This window comes from Pan paniscus, chromosome 1 (genome assembly GCF_029289425.2).
Source record: "Pan paniscus chromosome 1, NHGRI_mPanPan1-v2.0_pri, whole genome shotgun sequence".
In the NCBI taxonomy this organism is placed as follows: domain Eukaryota; kingdom Metazoa; phylum Chordata; class Mammalia; order Primates; family Hominidae; genus Pan; species Pan paniscus.
The window spans coordinates 93,413,714-93,438,966 of record NC_073249.2 but is presented as its reverse complement, the minus strand read 5'-3'; the positions used below and the strand labels follow the sequence as shown (position 1 = coordinate 93,438,966).

General features: G+C 51.3%; 1 protein-coding gene across 1 annotated transcript; it reads right to left on the bottom strand.

The window, feature by feature from the left end:
- Positions 1-660: 660 nt before the first annotated feature.
- Positions 661-24,453, bottom strand: LOC100967919 (uncharacterized). The gene is made up of 8 exons (XM_034931083.4): positions 24,406-24,453; positions 23,320-23,410; positions 22,671-22,843; positions 20,103-20,177; positions 10,071-10,084; positions 7,950-8,049; positions 6,708-6,792; positions 661-1,276 (listed from the first exon to the last, which is right to left on the bottom strand). The coding sequence occupies exons 1-8, from the start codon at positions 24,436-24,438 to the stop codon at positions 1,149-1,151; spliced, it is 699 nt and encodes a 232-aa protein (XP_034786974.3). The 5' UTR covers positions 24,439-24,453; the 3' UTR covers positions 661-1,148.
- Positions 24,454-25,253: the final 800 nt, after the last annotated feature.

Sequence of the window (25,253 nt, the reverse complement as noted above, 5' to 3'; positions counted from 1 at the left end):
CCTTCCAGTTGGGCTCCAGAAGGAGGGGACCCTCATTATCCCAGGATGTCTCTGAGACCCTGTTGGAACGTTCCCCCCAGGGCAGGAGCTGGGAGACTGGCTTCCAAAGGGGGAGCCCAGAGGGCCTGAGAGACTATTGCTATTCCATGGTCTCCGGCTTCTCTTTCTGGGGTGCTGATGGGGCACAGAGGGGGAATTTCAAAGCATTCTGTGGCATTTACTCCTCTTCTGTAAACAAAAGGTTTGGGTGGGGGCTCCCAAGTCTTTAAGGGGCACTCAGACCTCTCACCAAGCTAGGCAAGTCTCAGTTTTCCTATTCTAATAGCTGGAGTCCAGGAACATTCATGAAGTCACTAAAGCTAGGTGGCATTCCTTCCTTACCTCCCAACTTAGCCATGCCAAGCCAAGAGCCAAAGAGCGGTGCTATAGCCATATAGATCTTGGTTAGACATGGAGAAGGACTTCCCAAGACAGGAATAAGCAAGATCATGGAATTTCCTGGTTGGAGAGAGGAAAAGTCTGTCGTAGTAGCAGGAAACTGGATGGGAACCTCTTGAATTCTATCTCATTAATTCTTTCTTAGCCACATTAAATAACATGTAGAGAGTGCCTGGCACAGAGCCTGACACATAGTAATCCTCCACTTAGGCTATTAAAAAATCATATGTTATTATGAATTTTTATTGGATAGATATCAGGGGAAAGGGATAAATCCCTGGAGACCCATCTCCCACCCTCTAGGAACCCCGCGGGAAAATCCAGATAGGAGCTAGTGCTCTGAGGTACAATATGGCAGCCAATTGTCATGGCAACAGCAGAAGAAGGAGTCTGGTTGGTTGTGGGGGCGGTGCTGGGAAGCCAGCTGGTGCCAGATGGACAAACCCAGCAGAAGGCATCCCCAGCCGGGTGAAGCTGATGCCCCGTGCCCAGGGCTCAACCTCCATATGCCAGCCTCAGCCTGGTCCTTCCTTCCAGGCCTAAAGGCCCCATTGCTGTCTGTGGGGGATGATGCCAAAACCATTCCTCCTCCTGACTCTTGCTTGTATAACAAGGAATGACTGCTTGGAGACAAAAGACTGTCCTGCTCAAGGTCCTCCTGGTCCGTGGGCTGACGGATCTAAATAGGTCTGAATTACGCTCACTCCTGATCATGCTGAGGAGCCATCACATCGGGGACTTGAGAGGTCCTGAGTGGCAGGACGCAGAGGCACCGTTCTGTACACCCGGTGGAGATTCCACAATGGCTTGTGCTGCCTGGAGGACGAGGAGACGAAGGCTGTAGGGAGGGAGCAGGGCAGGTTAGGGGCAATGTGGCAGAGCTGCACCCTACCTGTCCCCTCCTCCTGGTATGTTGGGCGGCATTCACACCTGGCCAGTGGATAAAAGAGGCTGCCGTCGTGGAGTTCACCACCTAATTGTTAACAACGGGTCCCTCTCGAAACAGCCTCAGCAAGATGCTCACCTCCTTCAGACCACAAAAGCCCCAGCCATGGAGCCCAGCCCCATTTCTCAGTCAGGCCTCCGTTATGGACTGCACCCGGTGATCCACGGCCCTCACAACCCAGGAGGCCTTCCTTGATTGCCCCCACCTACCTCAATGGCCCCATAACTGTGTCCCTCTGCACTTAGCATTTAACACTAAACATCTGCACACAGCCTTAGAAAACATTCATTCCCATCACCCCATTTGATCTTCAGGATAACCAAGGAAGGCAGTTAGGGTCCAAAGACATGAAGGGACTTGCCTAAGGTCACCTAGCTAGTAAGTGGGGGAAGCCAGAATTTGTATCCTGACCAGCCTGTCCAATTCCAGAGTCAAAAACCAAAAGCTCCTTCTTTTGCCGTCCTTCCTGTGGACAAAGCCCCACTGACTATCAAACCCGGAGCAGCCTGCAAGCTGAGGTGGTGTCCGCCAGCATTCTGCTGCTTCGTGTACCCTGAACCCAAACATTCACTAGAAGGGCCAGCGCAGTCCACGCACAGTGGCTCACACCTGTAATCCCAGCACTTTGGGAGGCCAAGGTGGGCAGATCACTTGAGGTCAGGAGTTCGAGACCAGCCTGGCCAACATGGCAAAACCCTGTCTCTACTAAAATTACAAAAATTAGCCGGGCATGGTGGCAGGCACCTGTAATCCCAGCTACTCTGGAGGCTGAGGCAGGAGAATCACTTGAACCTGGGAGGCAGAGGTTGCAGTGAGCTGAGATCGCGCCACTGCACTCCAGCCTGGGTGACAGAGCAAGACTCCGTCTCCAAAAAAAAAAAAAAAAAAAAAGCCAGTGTGCAGTGTGCCCAACAAGGGCTTGGTGGTGGGGGGATGGGAGAAAGGTCTCTACACATTGCTGATTAGCAGTAAGTGACACTGAGGCCAGGCCAGGAGAGGAGCCTCTCCTGGGGAAGGCAAGAGTGGGTGTGGAGACTGGGGTGGCCTTGGGACTCCTTTTTAGTTCTGGTCAATCTTGTGTCTCTACCCTCTCAACACAGCCCTCCCTGGAGCAGGAGCACTGTGCAGGAGATGGAAGGAGACCCCATGCTGGGAAGATGAGAGAAGCTCAAGCAGGGTCAGTCCCAAGAGCGGGGTCAGTCCCAAGAGTGTCAGGAGACAGCATGTATGAGCAGGGGATGGAAGGCTGGAGAGGCCTGGCAGGATCAGGAGTTATAGCCGGGAAGACATGGGGAGAAGGCAGGGGCAGGTCAGGGCCTTGGTGCTGGGGCCCTGGGTCCCTGGTTGGATGATGGAGAGGAGCCCATCCTGGGGACAGCTGGATCAGACCATGAACGGCCTCACTGTGAGACCCCGGCCTGGTTTCGGCTTCTCTCTCCTTCTTGCCCAGACCTGGTTAAAGCCTGAGGCCACCTCTCAGCCCTCCCTTCCTCCAGCCCCATTCCACCCCACTCCCTGGGAGCTAAGCCCCCTCACCTGACAGGGCCACTTCCATGGCCACTCACAGAGAAGTCTTTGTGTACAAGCCGGGCCTGGGGGATGGGCGGTGGTGGGCACCCCCACTTACATTCCGCCCAGCAGCCACCAGCAGCCTCACCATTTTCCCATCTGCCTCTCCAGCCTCTCATCCGCTTTCTTGAGGAAGAATTCCCTCGGAGTCTTGGCCCTGGCTACTACCTCACCCCCAACTCCCTCCCTCAGGAGGGTTCCAGGACTGTGCCCCTTCTTTGCTGCTTTGCTGTAGCCCCCTGAGTCACACAGCCCTGACCACTGAACCTTTCTTTTTTTTCTTTTTTTTTTTTTTTTTGAGACAGAGTCTTGCTCTGCTGCCCAGACTGGAGGGCAGTGGCCTGATTTCAGCTCACTGCAACCTCTGCCTCCCAGGTTCAAGTGATTCTCCTGCCTCAGCCTCCTGAATAGCTGGGATTACAGGCATGGGCCATCATGCCTGGCTAATTTTTGTATTTTTAGTAGAGATAGGGTTTCACCATGTTGGCCAGGCTGGTCTTGAACTCCTGACCTCAGGCGATCCACCTGCCTTGGCCTCCCAAAGTGCTGAGATTACAGGCTTGGGCCACTGTGCCCGGCCGGCCCTCTCTCCCTCCCTTCCTTTTTTTTTCATAAGAGAGCTCAGAGACTAGCTTGTTGCCCCACAAAGTCAGAGCCAGTATCCCTGTCCCCCAACCCCCAGCAGCCCATCCCCCTGCCCTGACATCAGGGTGCTCATTGTGCTGAGGGACACCAACTTCTGCTTCTCCACATCTCTCCCCAGAAAGCTCCCATAAGCTTGCTGCCCCCGCATGTCATGGGGGAAGGAGGGATTCTGAAGGTGGGTGGTAGAGACATCCCTTCCTCAAGTGGCTTCCAGGTCTTTCATATGTCCTTCATTTGTTTGGAACTAGCTGAGAGCCAGTTAAATGTCTGGCTGGTCTCAATGGACAGCCAGATGCAGGAGTCCCCATCCCTCCTAGGAGTGGTTATGTGTTGCTTTCCAGGCATGCCCTACACCTGGCACTTCTGAGGCTGTCAGCTAACTGCCCCAGCCTCCCTGGTATAGCACATAAGGTGCTTTACAGGGGAATTCCTACCTCTGTTTCCCTTCTCCTCCCAGCAGACTCCCTGCGATGGCCATGCTAGTCCCCAAACATACCCTGCTCTTCCTTACCTACTTGCCTTCTCGAATGCTGTGGACTGTCCACCACCTACTTCCCCAGACTGTAGATTGCCAAATGCCTGTTTATCTTGTATCGCTTATCTCTTGGCGTCCTCCAGGAAGCCTTCCTGAGCTCCCCGAGGTGGCCCCCGGCTCCCTTCCCCATGCCTCCACAGCACTTTGTGCAGGTCTGCAGGACAATGCTTTCCAGACCGTCTTCTAATCATTCATGTGTCTGCCTCACCCAGTAGACTGCCAGTTCCTCAGAGCAGCGTTGTATTCCACACTCCCCTTGAGCATAGCTCCTGGCACACAGGAGACCCTCAGTGCCTGCTGAATGAATGTGCTGACATGGAGGCAGGGGTACCAGAGGGAAGGGAATGGATGAGAGGTGCTACACAGGAAGAAGTGATGGGTTTTGATGTGGCTGATTTGGATGTGGGGACAAGTCCAGGAAAATGTTCAGGAGTTCAACCTGGGGGCCTAGGAGTTTAATGAGGCCACCGATAGAGGTAAGGCAGCAGAAGCACAATGCGGAGGGAGCATCCGAACTGCCTGGGGACTGGACCACCTCCTGGGTTTTGGTGGGAGGTTGTACTTCTATGCCACTACAGAAGCTAAAAACACAGGTACTTTCTGGGCTCTCCTTGCAGCTAGAGCCTAGGCATGTGATCCAGGCTTGGTCAAGCAGATGTACCATTCCAATCCCTGATCTGGGGACAAATGGCAGGACCACAGGTGGTAGTTGGCAGTTGGGGGTGCGAATTTGGAGTTTAAAAGAGGTCAAGACTAGGCCCGGCGCGGTGGCTCATGCCTGTAATCCCAGTACTTTGGGGGGCCGAGGCGGGCGGATCACAAGGTCAAGAGATTGAGACCATCCTGGCTAACACTGTGAAACTCTGTCTCTACTAAAAATACAAACAATTAGCTGGGCGTGGTGGCGGGTGCCTGTAGTCCCAGCTACTCAGGAGGCTGAGGCAGAAGAATTGCTTGAACCCGGGCGGCAGAGGTTGCAGTGAGCTGAGATTGCGCCATTGCACTCCAGCTTGGGTGAGAGAGCAAGACTCTCAAAAAAAAAAAAAAAAAAAAGAAACAAGAAAGAGAGAGAGAGAGAAAGAAAGAGAAGAGAAAAGAAAAGAAAAACGAAACACAGAAGAATTTATAACTTCAGGTGATGGCTGAAGTGATAAAAGTGGAGTGAGAAGAGTGAGAAGGAAGAGAAAACAAGCTACCAGCAGAACCTGGGGACCACTTCTAGTTAAGGAACTGGTCCATCCGGAGGACTGAATGAATGGAACCAAGAACAGATGATCATGGATGTAACAGAAGAACAGAAGGCCAAAGGAAAAGACTGAGAAAATAGCATAACATTTTCCATACAGGTCAAGGAGGACTGGGCTTGGGAAGGGCCAGTGGTCTTTGTTGAGGGGGCTGTGAGTGGCCTCTGAGAGGATGCAGTTTCACCAGAGTGCTGGGCTGAGGAGAGAAGGTGGAGCATCACCTCAAGTACACAGTCACCTTTCACAGGCCCCAGAGAGACCCTCAAACTAGCAGATGATACTGCCTGGCCACATCTTACTCTCTCTCTCCTCATGCTGATATTCCCCCATTCTGATTCCTCCAGTACTTTTCTTATTACCCACAGTCCTCTAAGTAGTCTGGGAACTAAGCCCAGTGCTGAGGCCTCTCTACCACCCCTGCTCCTGTGCTCAACCTTACATCTCTTCTGGGGGCCGCCATTCCTGGTCTCTCCCTCCTTCCTTCTCTCTCCATCCTCTCTTCCTAATTCCATTAACAGGAAGATTCAACAGTATTTCTGGTCAGCCAGGAAGTCCTTCTTATGGCCTCAGTCTGTTCCATGTCCACCAACCAGGGGAGGCTTTCAGTGCACACCTGGTCGGGCAGCCATCTTACAGGCACCAGTTACCTAAGATGGCGGCCTCCCTCACCCTCCGCTTCCGTTCCCACAGCCTTGCCTCCTACCCCTGCCTCTTTCTTTCTGAAGCCTCGGCCCAACAAGGTGGGGGGCCAGGCTGGGGAGCCAAGGCCGGAGGAAGCAAGACAAAAAAGGACAGAAAAGCTGGCCCCTTGGCATCTCTCTTTGGCATTTGAGTCCAGCTCAGGGAGGGAGGGCAGAAAGGAAGAAAGAAAGTAGTGTAAGTTTTTATTTCTGTCCTCTTCCTGCCACCTCCCCCTAGTCCCTCCCCCAACACTTTGATGAAAACAAAATCTCTCCCCCTTTTTCTCTTCTCCAGCCCCCCTCCCCTTTTTTCCTGGCTTCTACCATGAGCCTCCTGGAATGCAAATGAACTGTATTATGCAAATGTATGCAAATCAGGCTTAACGAGCGGAAGGAGGGGGCAGAATGCCTAATGAGTAATGGCGGAGGGTGCAGATGGAGGGTGGCAGGAGTGGCCCCCTCCTCTTCTCTGTTCCCACAGCCTGGAGGTTTGCTGGAGGTAGCTGGGTGTCCCTCACTTCTGGGAAAGAGTAGAAGGTCAAGGCCCCATCGCTTCAGCTGAGAAGGCCTGGGATGTCCTTGGCTGTGGTAGGTGAGGGGCAGGCGAGCTTGGGAAGAGAGGGGGTTAAGTATAAGGGGCTGGTACTCACTTGCATAACCTTGCCCAGAGACACTGCATGCACCAGCTTCCTTGCCTATGTGGCCTGCCGCTGTCAGAACCCTCAGCTTCCAGTGCTGAAAAGAGGGTGACGCTTATGCATGCCATGGCTTGTGCATCAGAAAGGAGGATTCTCAAGGGAAGATTCCCAGCCAGACCCAGGTTCTTCCTGGGGGTAGGGGTGAAAGCTGCCTCTCTTTGTACTTTGGGGGTGGGGAGGCGGTTGCCATGGCAACATATCATAGAACACCCACCTCCCCAACATCCAGCCTCAGAGGACCTAGGAGTTGGGGGGGATAATGGATTGACACCCCCTGATGCCCCCACCACCTGGCACTGCCAGCCGGAGATGGCAGCATCAAATCCTAGAGAGAATGGCCCCTTTGTTTCTAGGCTCACGGTGTTGGGGAGGCAGGCCTGGGCACACAGAAGGGCCTTTCCCAGGCCCCGTTCCAGTTTGCATGACTCCCACTGGCCTCTGGAGACTCCTTGTGGCCATCCCCTGGCCTCTGTGCCCTGGCAGATGGTTGCCCCCTTGCCTTTTCTCCCATGGGCTTGCCAGCTACTGCTAGGTATGCCCTGTCCCTGAGGCCTTCCCTCCAAACCACTTCAGACAGAGGTAGCAGTCTGTTCCACCTTTTCCTGGTTTTCCTGAACACCTTACATGCCAGTCATGCATCCTGTCCTTTTTTGCATAGGGGCAACCTGCAAACTCCCCCAACCAGCAGCAGGTCCGCTCCACACAACCCAGGCAGAGAGACTCGTAAAGGAGGTATCAGACAGATAGAAAGGGCCAGGCTGAAATTCAGGAGCCTGGATCTTGGCATTTCCGCTAACCAGCTGGGCAACCTGCTCACACCTCTTCTACTCCCATGGGATCTGTAAAATGAGGAATATAGGAATGATGATATCTAAGGCTCATTTCAGCTCTACCTGATCTATACCCTCCGTATCTTACATGACCTAGCTTAAATCATTCTTGAAATATAACCTTCATTCTTCCTACTACTGGAGCAGCCCTTCTCATTCAGACTCCCCAACATGAAGACAAACCCAATTGCCCGGAGAGAAGAATGCCAACTTCCCTCAGCCTTTGCCTCTCCCTGAGACTCCAAAGCTGACTGCAAACAGTTCCCACAGATTCAAAAATTTAGAGTCTTTGATAGCTAACTGTACAGACAGGAGGGTCCCTCCTAACCCTCTCAAAGGGGGTCAGCACAGCCATTTCACTCACCGCCCGGGAGCTGTCCGTGGTGCTGGATGTGGCTCTATCGTCCACACGGAGGAAGGAGGGTGGGAGGGTGGTGCAGAACCCACCCGCCCCAGGTGAGAAGCTAAAGGGAAGAGAAGAAGCAAAAACATTTGGAAACAGTAAGAAAAGGGAAAGATGATACCTGAAGAAAGTTTCTCCTCTCTGAAGACCTCCAAATTGCCAATATTACTTTGAGGAAGGAAGAGCACAAAAGTCATTGAATCTCTGATAATTTAGCTCAGTCTTCCTCTAGATCCTATTTGGACATCCACAGGGAGATGGAATCATAGTCCCTCCCCTTGGGGAAGAGCTCAGATTGAGGTGGGAGATAAAGTACAGACCTCTAAATTCCATTCTAAATGCTAAGGCTCCTACAAGGAATTTAGTAATAATAATTTAAAAGACATACAACCTGTCTGATAGTATTATAGATATCAGGAGTTTGGGAGGAGAGGTGGGGAAAGGCCGGGGTGTGTTTGTGTGTGCACGTGTACACATACACAGGCATGTGGGTACATGCATACGTGTGTGTATGTGTTTCCCAGGTGGAGAGGTGAGCCTACATCAGTGGTTCATAACCTCAGGTGCACATTAAATAATAATGATGCCTAGGCATCATTTCCACATACTCTGATTTCATGGGTCTGGGGCTGGGCCCAAACATCAACATTTTTAAAAAAGCTCCCCAGGTGATTCAGTGCATAACCAAGTTGAGAATCACTGACCTAGAAGAAAGCAGGTCAGAAAAGGTGCAGGGGGTGAAGCCTGATTAGCTGGAGGAAGAGGCAAAGCAACGATCCCTAAAGAAGAAGGGAATGAATAAAAAGGAGAAAGACAAGCATGTAAATCCTCTTTCCTGGGAGCTCCTGGATGGCCCCTAGGCCTGGCCTGGAGATGAGACTGGCTCAGGTGTTGGCTTGTCTCCTCTGTGCTGTAGAAGCTCAAACCACCCCAAGGCAATGAGACAAACTGTCTCCCCACCGCAGTCCCTTGTGCAGGAAATGGGTGCAATGACCCTAAGGGGGTGCTGCTGCTCCCCTTTACCCAGAGGGTCCCCAGGGAGGCGGCTGTAGAAGGTAAACAGCAACAATGGTCTCTTTCAGTGTCCAGACTCCAACCCTTCAGTCCAATTAGCAGACACAGCAAACAGCAATTCAGCAGCCTTCAGCCCCTGTCATAACAAACTCAGAGCTGCCTTAATGGGGGGATTAGGGCAGGAGGAGGAGGGGGTGTCACTTTGGCCCTGGGAGAGCCTGGGTGGCAAGGAGGGGGTTCCCCCTTTCCCCGTCTCTCTCCTATCTAAATATGCACCCACCCACCCTTCCTTCCATAACTCTGCTCCTCATTCTCCTCAAAGCCCCAAGAATGTTTTTATAGTTTTGTCTGCTCCTTCCCTCCAGTGATTTTAAAGCATTAACCTAAACTCATGATCTCCTAGGGAAGTCAGCACACCCTGTCTCTGGATGAGACATACTCACCCCTCAAGACCTCTGAGGTCCCAATAGCAAAGGAAGGGAGGTGGGAAGGTCAATCCATACCCAGAACATTGGAGTGAAGGAAGGTGAAAAAATAAATAACCAGATTCCAACTTTCAAACCTTGAACATGCAGACTTCAAGAAAGACTTTCAGACATAGGGGCCCGTGTGACTCTGGTGGGTTACCAACCTTAGGAATCGCACTGGGGACTGGGGGGATGTTGGTTTGTGAGGCGAAGGGAGAGAAGACATCCCTTCTTAAAGTCACTCAATTATGAAGACAAGTCTACATGCTGATAGGCAGGTCTCTATAGGACTTGTTAATTATAGCCACTACCTAACTTGTCTTTTAATTTAATAAACTGTGTTTTTAGTTACTTAGAATCCAGGAGCTTAATGGCATAAACTTGAAATTATCATTTACACATTCTGTATTTATCTATGTAAGTCAGTTTACCCATCCTAAGTGCTCTTACCAATAAATCTTAATATCCATTAAGGAGAAAGAAAACAACGGCCATTCTGCCACGTGGACTCCAACCTCTTCCCTTTATCAGGCTTCCCAAGGACTGTGCCTCCTCTCCCAAGTCTTCAGATACTTCCTACCTAGGTCCCCAGGAGTCTCACCTTGACTCCCAAAGCTGGAAAAGGAGGAAGTTCCTCAAGTTAAATGTTATGAGATCCTCAGTCAGGAACATGCCAGAGAGCTGCCCTTTTTACATTCTGAAACAAATCATATGCTATCAGTCTTTCCAAACTGTAGCCTTTAACCTTTCTGCAATCTAAGAATTACCGTTTAACCATGAGTGTCATAACATAGTATACGATCTTTTATATAGAATTCTTCATTTTCTGCACACAATAATCCTAAGGGTTTCTTATCCCGATTATACAAATATCTGAATTGAGGCTCAGAGATTTGTGTGCTTGATAAATGAAAACACCCAAACATGGACCTTGGTTTGGTCAAATTTGCTGTTTCTATTTCTGTCTCTCCCACGGCTTGCTGACTAGGATGATTCCTGTGACTGTAAGAACTTATCAACAAAACCCTTTCCATGACTGGAATTGGGTGGGAGGAGAATTTGTCCAAGAGTGAGGGTGTGGCTGATAATGCAACACTTGGGTCAAATATTTGAGAGAAAATTGCCTTTGGCTTTCTGGACCTAGAATTCAATAGGAGGGTATTAAAATGAGGGGCTGAGGAGAGAAATGAATAAAGAAACCAGCTTAGAATTTGGTTTCCAGTAAAAATAGTAGATGTAGCAGTATCTAAAGAATAGAACTGAAAATTCTTAGACACAGGCAGAGGTGTGATTATACAAGAGAGGAAATTTCTTAACTGGTAACTCTGATGAGGCCTTTCTGAGCCCCTTTTAACACGGCTTCCCTGCACCCCAGTCCCACAGTTCTCCTGTGGGGTTCAGTTGGAGGAGATGCGATCTGGTACAGAGGGTGTGGGGAGAACTCAGCAGTGTCACCGTGATGTCTGCATTTGGTAACCTTCCAAATCCAAGAGTGTCTGTTCCTAGAGTGGGTTTATACTTATATGTAGCCAGGTGTCCCTAATATCACGACCGAGCTTCCCACGCACCATGGAAGCACATACATCCAACCTCACACCAGGTCACACACCACTCAGTTTCTCACCCTCATAAAGCAGACACACACAGCTCACAAACACAGTCACCCATCACTCTCCTGACAACCCCACCCACACACCCACATGCACACACCATATGCTCACATAAGGCAGACACAAACCCTCACCCCCACATCCCTCCTGGGCTCTATTCCTCCTTTCCACTGAGGTGCTGGCGTTGTAGGGTGTCAGTTCTCAACCCCCCACTTCCCTCTGTTTTCCTTTGGATATCCTGAGGTAGGTCAAATGCACTAATAGGAGACAACAATAATAATGTAAACCCATTGTGGTTACTGATACAGGTTCTAAGTCTCATGTGAATGAGCCTCAGTGGATCCCAAATACACATTTCCAACAAGCTACATGAAAGGCTTTTGTTATTGTTGTTTGTTTGTTTTTAAAGGAATCCTATCTTTCTTGGTGCTTCTTCTCTCATCCCAGCTCCCAGACCCTGCTCACAGGCAGGGCTTTTCTCTTGGTGCACCTTCCCCCTCCCGTGCCCCATGCCTTCCTTTCTCAGCTCAACCCCATCTTACCCTCCCTGTTTCACTGTCTCTCCAGTTGTTCCTACAGGCAAGTTCAGTAGAAAAAGCACTGGGTTGGGTTAGGCCGGCCAGGGTGGCTCATGCCTGTAAACCCAGCATTATGGGAGGCCGAGGCGGGCAGATCAAGAGATCAAGAGATCAAGACCATACTGGCCAACATGGTGAAACCCCATCTCTACTAAAAAAAAATACAAAAATTAGCTGGGCATGGTGGTACGCGCGCTTGTAGTCCCAGCTACTCGGGAGGCGGAGGCAGGAGAATCACTTGAACCCAGGAGGGGGAGGTTGCAGTGTGCCGAGATTGCATCACTGCACTCCAGCCTGGCAACAGAGTGAGACTCAATCTCAAAAAAAAAAAAAAAAAGGAAAAAGCACTGGATTGGAAACCACTGAGTAACATTAGCAACTCATTTGAGTCCGTGGTTCCTCATCGGTAAAATGGGGTTAATAATGACTATCTCACAATGTTGAAAGATAAGAGAAAGGGATGCAGGCCCAGCGCCCAGGAAGTAGTGTTAGGAATTATTAGTCCTCGCCTAAAACCTGCTCCCTTTCTCCCTAATCCAGTCTCCACCTGCCCCTCCCCCAGAAAACCCAAATTCCAAATGGCTGAGAAAGTAAGAGGCTACTAATCTCGCCTTCCTCTAAATCTCTAAAGGAAGAAGACATGTATTCTAGGCTCCCTGAAGCACAATTTTTTTGAGTTTGGATTCTCCAATATTTCTCCCACATAATATCTAATTGAATCATTATCTTCTAGCTATAAAATCAGGTCCTGGGAGGAAATGTTAAATTTACACAGGAAACTGGAGTCAGTCAAGGTCATTTTGTCCAGTTCTTCCACCCCCTTATTACTCCTTCCTGCCCCGTGTCTGGGAAGGCCAGGTGCCGGCGTATGGGATGCAGACCTGTAGTAAATGCAGACAGAGCTACTTCTAGCTTTGGCTACATTGACTTCTATTCCACAAAGTGACTCTAGACTATACTCCTTTCAACTGCACCTAAACACTCTTTCGCTTAAAATATTTAGGTCAAGCCAGATAAATGGATTCTTTTAGGAAAGGCCCCGATTAATCTCTCTAATTCTTTGCTTTCTCTGGGCAGCATAGATACTAAGCTACAAATTCCTTTGTGTTTGAGATCCTCAGAGCTTCTTGAGGCCATTTGTTCTTGGAGATGATTTCCAAGAGTGAAGATGGGGTGGGAAGGTTGGGTGTCCTAAAAGGCCCCAACTCAGCCCCTCTGGTCAGTAATGACAAAGCAGCATAAGGATCTTTTAAAGAGATTGGCTTCAGGTCCTGGGTCGGAAGGAGGAAGGTGAACGGAAATGGAACCGAGATTGCCCTGCACTCCACTGCCCCAGAACCCAGACTGGGCAAAAGGTTCTTCTGCCACCCTGTTTACATTTTTGAGCAACCCTCCCACCCTCGGCACCTTCAATTCTATTTCCTATTTTCACGTAGACACCCTCATCTTCCAACCAAGCTGGATAGCCCTACATGGCTTTAAGGAGCCGACTTAAGCAAAGACCAGTGTTCTCAGGTGACTTCCTCCAAACTGCCCCACCCAGCCATAGCTGTGGACAGCCTGTGGGAAAGTGTTCCCCAGCTCCCGCTGGAGGGAGAGGCCTGGGCCGGGAGGCGGAATAACCCTGCAGCTAGATTTCAACTGATTTCTCCCTTGGATCAGCTTCCTAAGCAGTGACCCAGACTGCCAGAAAAGGCCCCATCCTGAGCGGGGACCACCAGAGGGCACCACAATGAGGCTTCCTTGCTCCCCCTCAACTCTGCTGGGGGAAAAATATGGCACCTGGCTGAAGTGAAATGGGACTGTGACTCCTACCTGTGCCGACTGGGGTGCTGGGGGGGGTGAAATGTCGCCCGAACCAGTGAGGTCTCTCTCCTCCTCTTGTATCTCTGGTGCTGGTCAGTCCTCGCGGCTCTAGCCCCTCGCTCAAGCCTCCCCCTCCCGCCCGTGAGGCCGGCTTTCCCCGGGCCCCTCTGCGCAGTGTATGGGGTTATTTTTACTTTCGGTTATCTAGCTTTATGAAGACTCCACACCACTCATACAGCTAGATAACCAAAGATAACAACCAACCCCGCCTCCTGGCTGCTGTCGCCGCCTCTTCCACGCAGCCTCCCGGCCGCCGCCGCCGCCAGCACCTCCGCAGCTTCCCGGTCGCCCGTCAGCGGGAGTAGGAGGGAAGGGACACGAGTGGAGTTGAGGGGGAGGGTGAAGAGAGAAATGAAGTCCGAGACAAAACAACAACAAAAACCTCAGACACGGAGATACAGACACGACAGAGACCGAAAAAGGCGTGGAAAGGACGCGATGACCGGTGGCGTCGAAGTTGGGGAGTTGACCCCGACCCAGACCCAAGAAGCTTCTGCTGCCCCATTTCCCGCTCTCCCATTCGGGCCAGGAGCAGGAGTTCCGCTGGTCCCAGGTGGAAGGGACGCGCGGGCTTTTCGTGCCACCCGGGAAGACCGCAGCGACCCAGGCAGAGGCCTCCCCAGCCTCGCCGGGTCTCCACTGCCCTCCTCTGGAAGATCGAGGGCGCATCCGACAGCCAGAGCCCTGCCTTCGGCGGAGCCCGAGCCTGGCGCGGGATGGAAATGGGGAGCCGCGGTGCCGGCCCGGCCACGTCGCCAACTCAGAAAGGCGTTGGAAGCGAAGCGGAGCCCTTGTGGGGGAAAGAGCTGGATCCAAGAGGCCGACTAAAAGGGGAAATGGGCAGCCAAACCTCGGAGGTAAAAACCCCAGAGATGTCCTAATAGGAAGCAGGGAAATCCCGGCGACCCAAAGAGAGAGGAAAGGCTGTGGGGGGCGGGTGGGGGCGACCCAGAGACTCCCAAGCGAGTCTCTCAAGGAGAGAAGGAAACAGCAGAGACCCCACCCGGGAAGAGATCCGGGAGAGTACCCATGAGAGGGGCGGAGGGGAGGAAAGCAGAGGGCGACAGGGCAGGTGACCAGAGTCCCAGGCCCTGCAGAGCCCCGGATAAACGGCTTTGTGCAGAGAGGACCAGAGATCACCCAGGGTTGTGAAAATGGCCGGGGGTTCGAGGCGAGCGGTGCCCTAGGGGTGGGAAAGGGGTGCGATCCGGAACGGGAAACCGCAGCCCCGAAGAGGGTGGGGGCTCGGCCGGCCCCTCGTGGCGGACGCGCGGGCACGCCGGATTCCGAGGCGCTCGCCCACCTCGTGCTCCACGCTGGCCAGGCCACTTACATCGAGCCCAGGGTGCCCATCCGTGCTCTCCCGCGCGGTCCTCCCGGCCAGTTCCCGCCCCTGGAGCGCCAGGGCCCTGAGTTCCAGATGCCGGGGCTCAGCGGGCGCCGGACAGAGGAGGCTGCCCTGCTCTTAGCCTCCGCCGAGCCTAGGCGAGCAGGGTGGAGCGGGTCTCACCTCCTAGCTCCCTCCTCTGCCTCTGCCGCGGCTCTGGCCCCGGCGCGCTCCGGCTCCGGACTTTTCATTCATCCTTTCACACTCCCTCCCCAGGCCATCCTCTGATTGGCTCTACCGCGTCTGACGTCAGCGGCTCGTTCCCCGCCGGCCCCGCCCCTCCCCCTTCCCGGGCCGGCCGGGGAGCGCAATTGGGGCGCCCCTCCCCACTGGAGAATAGGGATCGGGGGACTACTACGTCTCTGTGCTGATTCTCAGCCTCTTGCTGCCTCACTCACCCCCGAGACCCGCCTGCCACCTCCAATCCATTGCCATTTGTGGTTTTGATCTCCAACCTCACTCATTTTGTAGGTTCTACATTTTCCATTTTGGCCCTAGGTATGCTGCACCAACACCAGGGCACAAAGATGGAAAAGAGGTCAGGTGAAAGCCCCTCAGAAAGAACCAGATGACTGCAGACTCTACTCCTACCGCCGCCTCCCATCAGAATATTCTTTGTGCTTCTCGGGTTCTGATCCTTAGCAGACTGTGATCCTAACCTTTTAGAATGGGCAGGAACCTGTCTTGCTGGTTTTCAACCCAAAACAATGAGGGAAAGATCCTGGAAGTTTGGGATTCCTACAGGGACATGCGAGGGTTGAGCGGTGCTGAGCCTCCTTTTCCGCCTTGCAGAAACTGGAATATCTCTTGAATGTGTTCGCAGCACCAAAGTTACAGGTAGGGGAGGCTGGGGTGAGGATTCCAGCTGGCATCAGCCGGGACAAGACCCACAGATTTTCATCCAGCCATGGAGGCCCTTGCTAGCGCCTTCTTGCCCTTCCCCAACATGGTGAGACTCTGACCTCTAGCCCATGGTCCAGCTCCAGGTGTCTGGAGAGCTGGGGTTATGGGAGGAGGATCGCCCTCCAGCAAGGTTCCGTCTGGGACTTTGCCGACCTGGCTCCTTATCTGGCCCAGCGCGACATTCCTGGCTCGGCCTCTGCGCTGGGAATCAGGGCTGAATAATGCCTAGTCTCAACCTTGAGAGGTAGATACTCGGCGGCAGGCAGGATCCGAATCCCGCTGCCCAGTAGAGCTGGAAGAACGAGCTGTGGGCCCCTACCTGAGCTCTGCCAGGGAGCAGTTCCAATTCCTGGTCCCAAGCCACCCCACCCTTCTACCCACTCTACTCTCCACTGCCTTACTAAAAAAAAACTATGACTCAGATACCTGGAGCCTGTCAGCCAGATTAACCTGGGCCAGCTCCTATAACCAGGGATCCTTGAACACTAGGCCACCAGGGCCGTGCTCCAGGGGATGACCAGTTTTGTCATCAGGCCCCATCAGATTGTTTTATCTGCCTGTCTGCACAGCCCAGGACAAAGCCAAGCCTGAAAGCTGTTCTTGGCTAGATGCAAGCCTGTGGGCAGTGGGTTTAATTCAGTGCTTCCCCCAAAGATTGGAGAATATCTGAATAATCGCTTCCACTGATGTTGGCAACATGACTGCAGGGTGGGGGCAGTTTGGAATAAGATAAAGCCTGTGAGCCGGGTGTTTCCCTACCAGGATGATAATATGGTGCTGAAGAAAACAATCTAATTTCCCAGGTCTCAGGGTGCTCACAAGGCTGGGCTTGGCATAGCTTTTTCCTTCTGTCAGTCGCCACAGGGTCTCAAGGCCCTTACCCAAGGGAAAGGCTTTCTAGACGCTTCCACAATGTCGATTTTTTCACCCTCCAGAACAGGGAACACACCAGCCAATGATGAGGAGGGAAGGAAAGAGACAGAGATGGTGTCCCCTCCCTATTTTGTTTCCTCTTGCCCCCTCCCAGGTGCTCATACAGCTTAGAATGAAGCACTCGGGGAGCAGAGCATCGGGGTCCTTGTCTCTGCAGTAGAGTTGCGAAAAAACCCAGAACCCCTCTCAAATATTCTCACAGATAGACTTACCTCCTGGTGTGCTGCTAAAGGCATTCCCTAAATGCACACCCCATCCGCCCCGGAAAAACTATAGGTTTTCCAGCCATTCCCCTCCGTGACTATAAATCCCCTCAAAGATTTCTCATGAAACCACACCATACCCATTTCTAGGATCCCCAATACCCTCCAGACATTCCAGCAATTCTAGCTAGGGCCTATGCTTCTCCAAACATACTACCAACTCCCCCTACAAATATCTCCCCATTTGCCCTCCCACAAGATCCCTTAAAAGCACCTTAAGCAAACCTTCCTCCCTATCCATCCTCCCCTCACCAGCACCTGGGAGGCTGGGGCCAGTGAGGAAGAGTGGGCTGTTCTGCTAGCTAAAACTCTCCCCTTTCTCCTCTGTTACCAATTTCCAACCAAGTCCTCTGCCCTCTGTGGGGCCCAAGCTTATCACCACAACCCCTTATCCTGGCCTGGGCTGACCAAACAGTGCCGCAAGAGGCAACTGGAATCAGCATGAACCTCCCTTCTCTTTCGGCCACTGCTGTATTTTTATTGGAGTGGGGAGATAACAGAAAGGTGTGTTTTTTTTGGCCATTGGAGGCTCCCCCTCTCCACCTCTATTGGTCAAATTCAGACTCAGCTGGACTTCCTAAAAAACCAAGGTCAAGAGGGAAATGGGTATATTTAGATGTCTTCTGAAAATATATCTAAATTTCTCCAAATAGCTTGATAAAGAGCAAGATCGCTCGCTCTGCCTCTTAATGAGGCTTTGGGTTCTTCATAGGTAATTCAGCCTAAAAGAGTGTCCAAATACAATGAGGAGAGACCTCCAACAAAGGAAAACGGTGATTAGTCTAAATTGTCCTGGCAGTACCCACATAGAACCCCCATTTCTGTCAAGGTTGCTAATGAAGTAATTTTTTGTTTGGTTTTGTCTGGGTGTGGTTGACAACCCAGTCTCCCACCACCCCTGCTCAAGGATAAAGGTGAGTAGGGCATCTGTCTTTATTCCAATGGAGAAAGAGCTATCAGCCATGAAAGAAGCAGAAAACTCCCCACCATCATGTTAACTGGGACTGGTTTGTATACCATTGTTCCAGTTTCAAAAAAGAAACTACTTGGAGGGTGGAAAATGAGACAGTCTCTCCAGAGCAGGGGCAATTTCACACATATTCTTGTCCATGGTAGCTAACACTATGCCTAAAGCATAGTGGGTGCCCAGTAATTGATCAATTAATAGGGATCTGTGTACCGTGAGTATGTCTGCAAGTCTGCATTTGCCATCAGGTAGATTGAGGGCATTACGGATGGGGAGTGAGGGTCTTGGTAAGTTGTGTGTTCTGTGGGATCTGTGGGGGAGGCAGAGGGGAGAGTTGTGTCTATTGTGTTGTGGGTCCGTGACTATTTGATCGCTCCTTTGACCAGAGGAGACCCTTCTACTAATTAGATACAGCAGGCCTATAAGAGCATAACAGCTGGAGTAAAATGGGTGCATTAGGTGCCCTTTGGGCTTGGCCCACCAGCTTCAGTATCCCTAAGAAGGTCTCAGTTGGAGTAGTCCCCTGATTCCAGCATACCGCACAGTCAGCTGGAGTGTTCTGTAGAGCGATGGACTGCAGACCCCACCCTGAGTTCTTCCAGGGTATTTCTAGGGGGCTGTGGGGAGAGCACATCGATTCCCTGGTGCTGATGTGAGTCTGTAAGTGTCTTGATTAACCTAGGAGCCCACATTTTTTGCCAGTGCCCTTCCCCACCCCCATCCCTTATAGCCCTGATGCCCACCTATTGTCTGTGTGCCTGAAGAGGCCCATGTAGAGAAAAACATGGCCCGAATTATGCTCTCTGGATGCAGCTCTTGGATGGATCTTTATAATTCAGATTCCAGAATACATTTTGGCAGTCAAGCACTTTCTTGAAATAATCAGGTAATTAAATAAAAAGCATATATTTTTTCTATGTTCCAATTACCAGATTAATTTGCCTTGAAGACACAGATGAAAGCTGCATTTGGGAAAGGGTGGATTCAGATATTTATTTGTCTTATAAGTGCATCATTATGAACAATATCATACATTTTTTGCTATAGAAATCTGCATTGTCTATGGGATAGTCACAAATAAAAGCAAGAATTAGCAATAAAAAATACTGAGGCTGTGTGAAAAAAATATATATATATACAAAATATCTATTCATGTGGGCAGAAAAGGTAGGAGGTATGGAGAAATAATCTGGAGGATATCGTCCCTAAGGATGTCACACTTCTTCCCCACGAGAGTGGTATGTTCCTCCTATTGAGGGGCCAGCTTGAGAATTCCTTGGGCCTGTGTAAGTACTGCCTTCCTTGCCTGCTCCCAGTTCTATTCTTGAGCCCAGACATTGCTCACTTGCCTGAGAACCTTATGTGTCTGGGAGGTAAGAACAAGGTGGCAGAGATGGTAGAGGGTTGGCTGGTTCATCCAGACTGAGTCCTTTCTACAAGACCCTCAACCATCAGCAAATGGCCTCCTTAAGGGGCATAAGCATGAGTATGCAAGGGTGCTGCGCATCACACACACACACACGCACACACACACATGCACACACATACACATACACACACGCACACACATACACGCGTGCGCGCACACACACATGCACACATACTCAAACTTATCAACTCAGACCAATGCAATGACAAATCCACAGATACTCCCAGCGGTACCACCTCCCAATGCTTGCAGTTGTATACCCTGGCATACATACCCACTCACAGTTATTTAAGCTCCTTGGGTCCCCGTTTACCATACCCCATGCTCCTCTTCTTTCTCACCTCTGTCACCCAGGTACAAGTATCTCTGTTCCCTTCTCCAACCAATCATCTCCCCCAAGGTCAGTTGGCCTCCAACTTTGCCCTCAGGAGCCCATTGGAGAAGGGGAAAGAGTTCCCTGTATCCCCAATGCCTTTCCTCTCTATCACAGAACTGGAAGCAGGGTGGCCTATCATTGACTATGTAGGTCTTTCTACAATTGGAGTAGACCAAAATCAGGGGCCGAAAGCTGGAAGAGACAGGGAGAGAGGTAGAGGGGTACAGAGAACAGGAGAAAACATAAGTGAGACAGGGCCAGTTTTCCTTTTCTTCCCCCACCCACTCCACCATCAGAAACAATAAATAAGAAAATAAATACCCCAAAAGCCATAGGTGGCCACCTACGATGACACCAGAAAACAAATGAGGCTGCTTCTTCTTGGATGGCCAGCTCCTGTCAAGGAGGAGAATGCAAAGGTTAAAGTCCTTTGAGAAGTCCAGCCTTCTTTCCCTGACGACCCCCAGCCTTCCTATCACTCTCTCAGCCACTCCTTTTCTCCTAGTCCTGCATCTTCAGGACCTGGATAGTCTATGTTCCCCTCTTCAATCGCCAGGCTTGAGGCTGCACAGGGGGATAATGAGAAAAGCCTAGACATGCAGGCATGGCCTCCGGCCTGGGCCTCTCAGCTCCATCTCGCCTGGGCAACTCTAACCCAGCCTTATCCTCACAACCTCTCTCATTTCCATCCAAAACCTTTGGGCCCAGGGATTTGGCCCTGTTCAAACAGCCTGTGGAGATCTTAGACTTAAATCTAAGGAAGTAATCTCCTGCCCAATGGACATTATCTCCTTGCAGATTCCTGCTGCCTGGGGTCTATGGGAGAGCATGCTTAGGATAGAATGAAGGAGCTGAGGTTAGGGATATATTTTTGTCTGTCTAGATCTAACGCAGTGTAAACTGTAAAGTGTTATGCACATTTATGATATTCTCAATCATGTTATCTCTCTTGCTTTCTCCACTCATCTCTGTCGTGACCTATCTACTTATCACCTATCCAAGTATATCTCTCAGGATCCTGTAGTGATCAATTTTCTCCCTCTCTTTTTCATACACACAAAAGGTGTGAAGACAAAGCATTTATTTTTTATTAGTGTTGGGTATGAACCCATTCTCAGCACTTTATAGTCTTATCTTCCCAGAATTTGGCTTTCAGGTTAAATTATGATTTGGGGGAGTGGCATGTATACCGCAGGTGACCCAGCTTCTAAAATACTGTGATAAGTATTTTTACACTTATATGTGTATGTGTGTTTGTGTGTGGGTTGGGGTAAGCTGGTGAATTCTTCCATCTCAAACTCAATTCCACAACTAATTTTTTTAAGTCAGGAAGATAACCTACCTAAACGTAGGAAATCAGAAAAAAGGGGGGCTGGGGAGCAAGGACAAGCCTTACATCCAAGCCTGATTTCTAGGAGGGGTGCTTTGAATGCCCCCTCCCCACTTCTAACACTCACAAATACTCACTTGACTCCCAGCCTCAGCTCTGCCAGCCCATCCATTTCATAAAGGGATGTCTCAGTCTGAAATTATCTTCAAACCAAAGAAGGGGCTACCCCCACCCCACACCAATTTGCTGACATGCTAGAAAACAGACATAAGGACAGTTAGGGGGCCTCTGGCTCCTCCCTCCACCCTAATCAATGAGAGTTCTGGGGTCCCTGGGGCAGTTATCTCCCTCATCACTGATCTCTGCCCTGCCACCCCCCAACAAAGCATACACAATGCCTAGGGGAGCATGTTGATGAAGAACACAGCCCAGCAGGCATGGAACATGTGTGTGCACGTATGATGGCTGGCAGCCTTAGCCTCGCCCAGCAATCTGGCCTCTGGGGTTCCAGGAATAGTCTGCTCCGCTCCAGCCTCCACTACCCCACAATGGCCCCAATCTTGTCTCCCAGAAAGCACAGTGTGGGTGGGGGACTAGGGGCAGGAAAAGTGCTGTCTTTATATATCTCCTGGCCTTCCGTAGGAAAACACACACACACACCCACACACAAACACACGCACACACACAAACCCTCCATTAGATGGGTGTGAAGAGGGCTGGGGTAGGGTTCTCTCCCCTTCGAGAACCTAAGCATTTTCCCTGACACCTCACTTGCCTTTAGGTTCCACTCAGCCCCTTTCCCACCTGCCAGCTCATAGGAAAGGGGGGAAAGGGGAATTAAATTAATCTAAATCCTATAAAATGTTTTTGGATTTTTCCCAATTTTGGTCTCCACCTTTCTTTCATCTGGGGACATCTGGCTCCTTTCCCCCCATGCCCAAGTCCCTCAGACTTTGTCCTCCCCTAAAAGCAGAAGTCTCTAGGTCAGAAAGGAATAAGAGCCAGATCGAGGAAACAAGGTCAGGAGTCCAAATACAGAACCATTTTTTCCCTTCCTTCCCATCTCCACTACAGTTTCCTTCCTGCCTCTCCTCTGGTGCAAGCATTAAGATGTTGGCCATGTCTGGTGGAGAGAAGGGAGGGGCAGATTAATAGGATCAGTAGCACCGTGACCCTAAAGCCCCCCCACAATCCCATTGACAAACTTAGTGAGCTGTCTCCAGCCTGCATGGGCTGGGGGAAGGAGGGGAACCAGGAGCCACTCTGGGGCGGGTGGGCAGAGCCACTGCCTTGGGCTCAGCGATAGGTGCCCAGGAAGCTGGAGGTGAGAGCGCTGCTGCCAACTCCACCTCTACACACATGCCTCATCCATTTTGGGGACCCCCCTAAATCTTTTATCAGCCTTTTCTTTCTGTGATGATTTTGCACCAGCCTCCATTAGCCAGTAGGTAAAGTAGGAAGGTTAGGGCGTCCTGACTGATTTTAGGGGATCTCTTCCCACTCCCAGCCTAGATGTCTGAGGGGGCTGGGATCCTCCCTGGACCCGAATGGGCACTTACCAGGCTTCTGTGAGGAGGAGAGACTGTTCGGGTGGCCCCTGCGGCTGGACTGCCTCTCTCCCCCCAGCTCCTAGCCTCTTGTGGAGTGGAGGATGCAGCTCCGATGACGTAGCATCTGTCTATCCATTCAGGAATTTCGCTTGCCTCTCTCTTTCTTTCTCTTGCTGCTGTCCCTGGAAAGGCAGCAAAAAGGGGGTGCTGCCCCTCTCTGGAGACACTACCACCACCACCACCAAAATAACAGCCCACTCTGACGAAGCCCCTCCTTCTTCCTTCCAATGCCTGTGTGGGCAGGGGTCTTTGTCACCTCCACTCTGCTTGCCACCTCCCCTACTGCCTTTTCTAACCTGAGGCAGGAAGAAGGGGCTAAGGGAAGCTATTGTTCCTCCAGGCCACCCTCGTCCCCAAGGGAAGCAAGAGAAAGGGTGTGATGGAAAGACTCGGTCCCTAGTCTCTGAGTTTTAATTCGCTTTGGAACTTGAGAGAGTGATTAAGTGGTGTGTGGAGGGTGAGGCGCTGAGCTGATGGAGTCATGGGAAGGTGACACAGTTTGCCATTTGAAGGCTCAGGGCATTCCAGGCCCCCCTTCCCAGGCCTCCCCTCAACTCCTATCCCGGTCAGCTTAACTAATCACAAATCCAGATCTTACTTGTGAAGGAGACAGTGACAGTAAGAAGACGAAGGCTGAGAGTTGGAGGGGGGCGCATCTTGCGGGGAGATGAAGGCCAGCACTTGGAAGTCTAGACAAGAGAAGAGAAGGGGTGGGACCACAGAGTCAAAGTGGGAGATAAATTATCTTTTTCCTAGAGGAGGGAGAGCAATTTGGGGGTTGGTTTCCAGGGCTGGGGTCCCGATATTTGGTGGAAGCTGGGGCCCAGAATGGTACAATGGTCGGGTCTCTTTTCTCTCTCTAACCCCCATCCTCAGCCCCTCCCTTTTTCTCCCTCCCACTCTTCCTGGTCTGCATGGGAACTCGGTCTGAGCTCGACGTGACAGACAGCAGGCCTGCATGCTAATGAAGTTTGTCTCAAGTTCATTGTCAAAGCCCCCCCTTCCCCACGGCCCCCTCCCCTCCTCTCTCATACACAAATCTCCCTCCAACTTTTGTCCCACAGACCTGGAGGCCACTTGAGTCTCTGCTGGCTCCCCTCTCTCACCCTCCCCCACTGCTTTCAGTCTCCCCTCTCTTCACCACCTCCCTCAACTGGGGGCGGGAGGCTGTCTTCTCCCTGGTGCCTTCCCAGCCACCTTCTGGCCTGGCGATCCCTAAGCTCTGAATGAGGGATTCTGAGGGCTAAGGTCAGAGTCTATAGACCGGGTCCTTCTTTCCCCACCTCAAAGCAAGGAGACTTTAGAGGGGTGAAAGAAGGCAACAGACTCTCCCCACTCAACGTTCTCTGCCCCCCAATTCTCAGTCCTGTCCTGGCCCAGTCCCCCAATTCCAGCCCCGCTTCCCCTCCCCCATTCCTCCCATTATGATTATTTTGCTCTCCCCTTGATTACATCTGCTTCACTAGCTCAGAAATAAAGATCCTTTGAGACTAATTTTGCACCCCCCCATCTCCCCACCCCTTCCCTCCCCCTTCTCTCTAGACCAGGGCTCCCGTTAGCTCCTTTCTCACCGGCTGGAAGACATTGAGTTCCTTGTCTAGGGAGCTGGGGGGTTGATGGGAGGGGGTGCCAGTGGAATGGGGGGGGGTCTGTCCAGCTCTGGGACGTGTCCAGCAATCCAAACCTGTCCTTCTTTTGTTCCTGCAAATCTCTTCATACTGTCACCACCCTCTGGAGTCTGCCTTTCTCCCAGTAACCAGGGGATAAGGGAGGAAGGGGAGGAGGATCCTGAACTCACCCCACCCCTCAATTCCAGGGAAAGGAGGAAGGGGGAGAAAAGGGAGAAAAAAATTTAAATCCCCCCCCTCATTAGCCAGAAAGGAAGCGAAAGGGGATAATTATAATTAAAAGCAGACAGCTGTGGATTGCATCTTTTATGTTCCTCCAAGCTTCCTCCCCACTTCTGCCACCATCACCCAAAAATTTGCACAGCCCCCTGTGTATCTTCCCCCTGGTTTCCTTCGAGTGGTGAGTGTGCCAGGAGACTGAGGCATGAGGAGCAGGTTTGGGGAAGAGGACTCCACTTCCTCTCCCGTAGGCAGCGCCTTCTGAAACATCTCAGCAGGCCTAAGAGATGGGGGCTTCCTGTTCCTACCCACCAGCCTGTACCCCAAGGTGTAGGATTGTAGGAGGTGAGGGAATCCAGGTGATAATAACTAATTCAATAATTTGGGGAAGTCTGATTTTCCGAAAAATAGCCATAATATTGATAATGAAATTAATACTAAGAATTAAGTAAAACCTAGAATGTTTTCTCATTCAGGCATGTCTTCCCGCCTCCAAAGTAGCTTCAAAACACAAGAGGGCTAGCTGAACGTCTGAAGAGCTGGGATCTGTAAGGGAGTGTGTTCTAACAAAGAGAGGCTCATAGGTTTAGAGTGTACATAAAATGCGCACATATACATACATATACTCCATGATTTTGGGGGTGGTGTTGCTAGGCCTAGCTCTGCTATCCTATGTATTTATAGA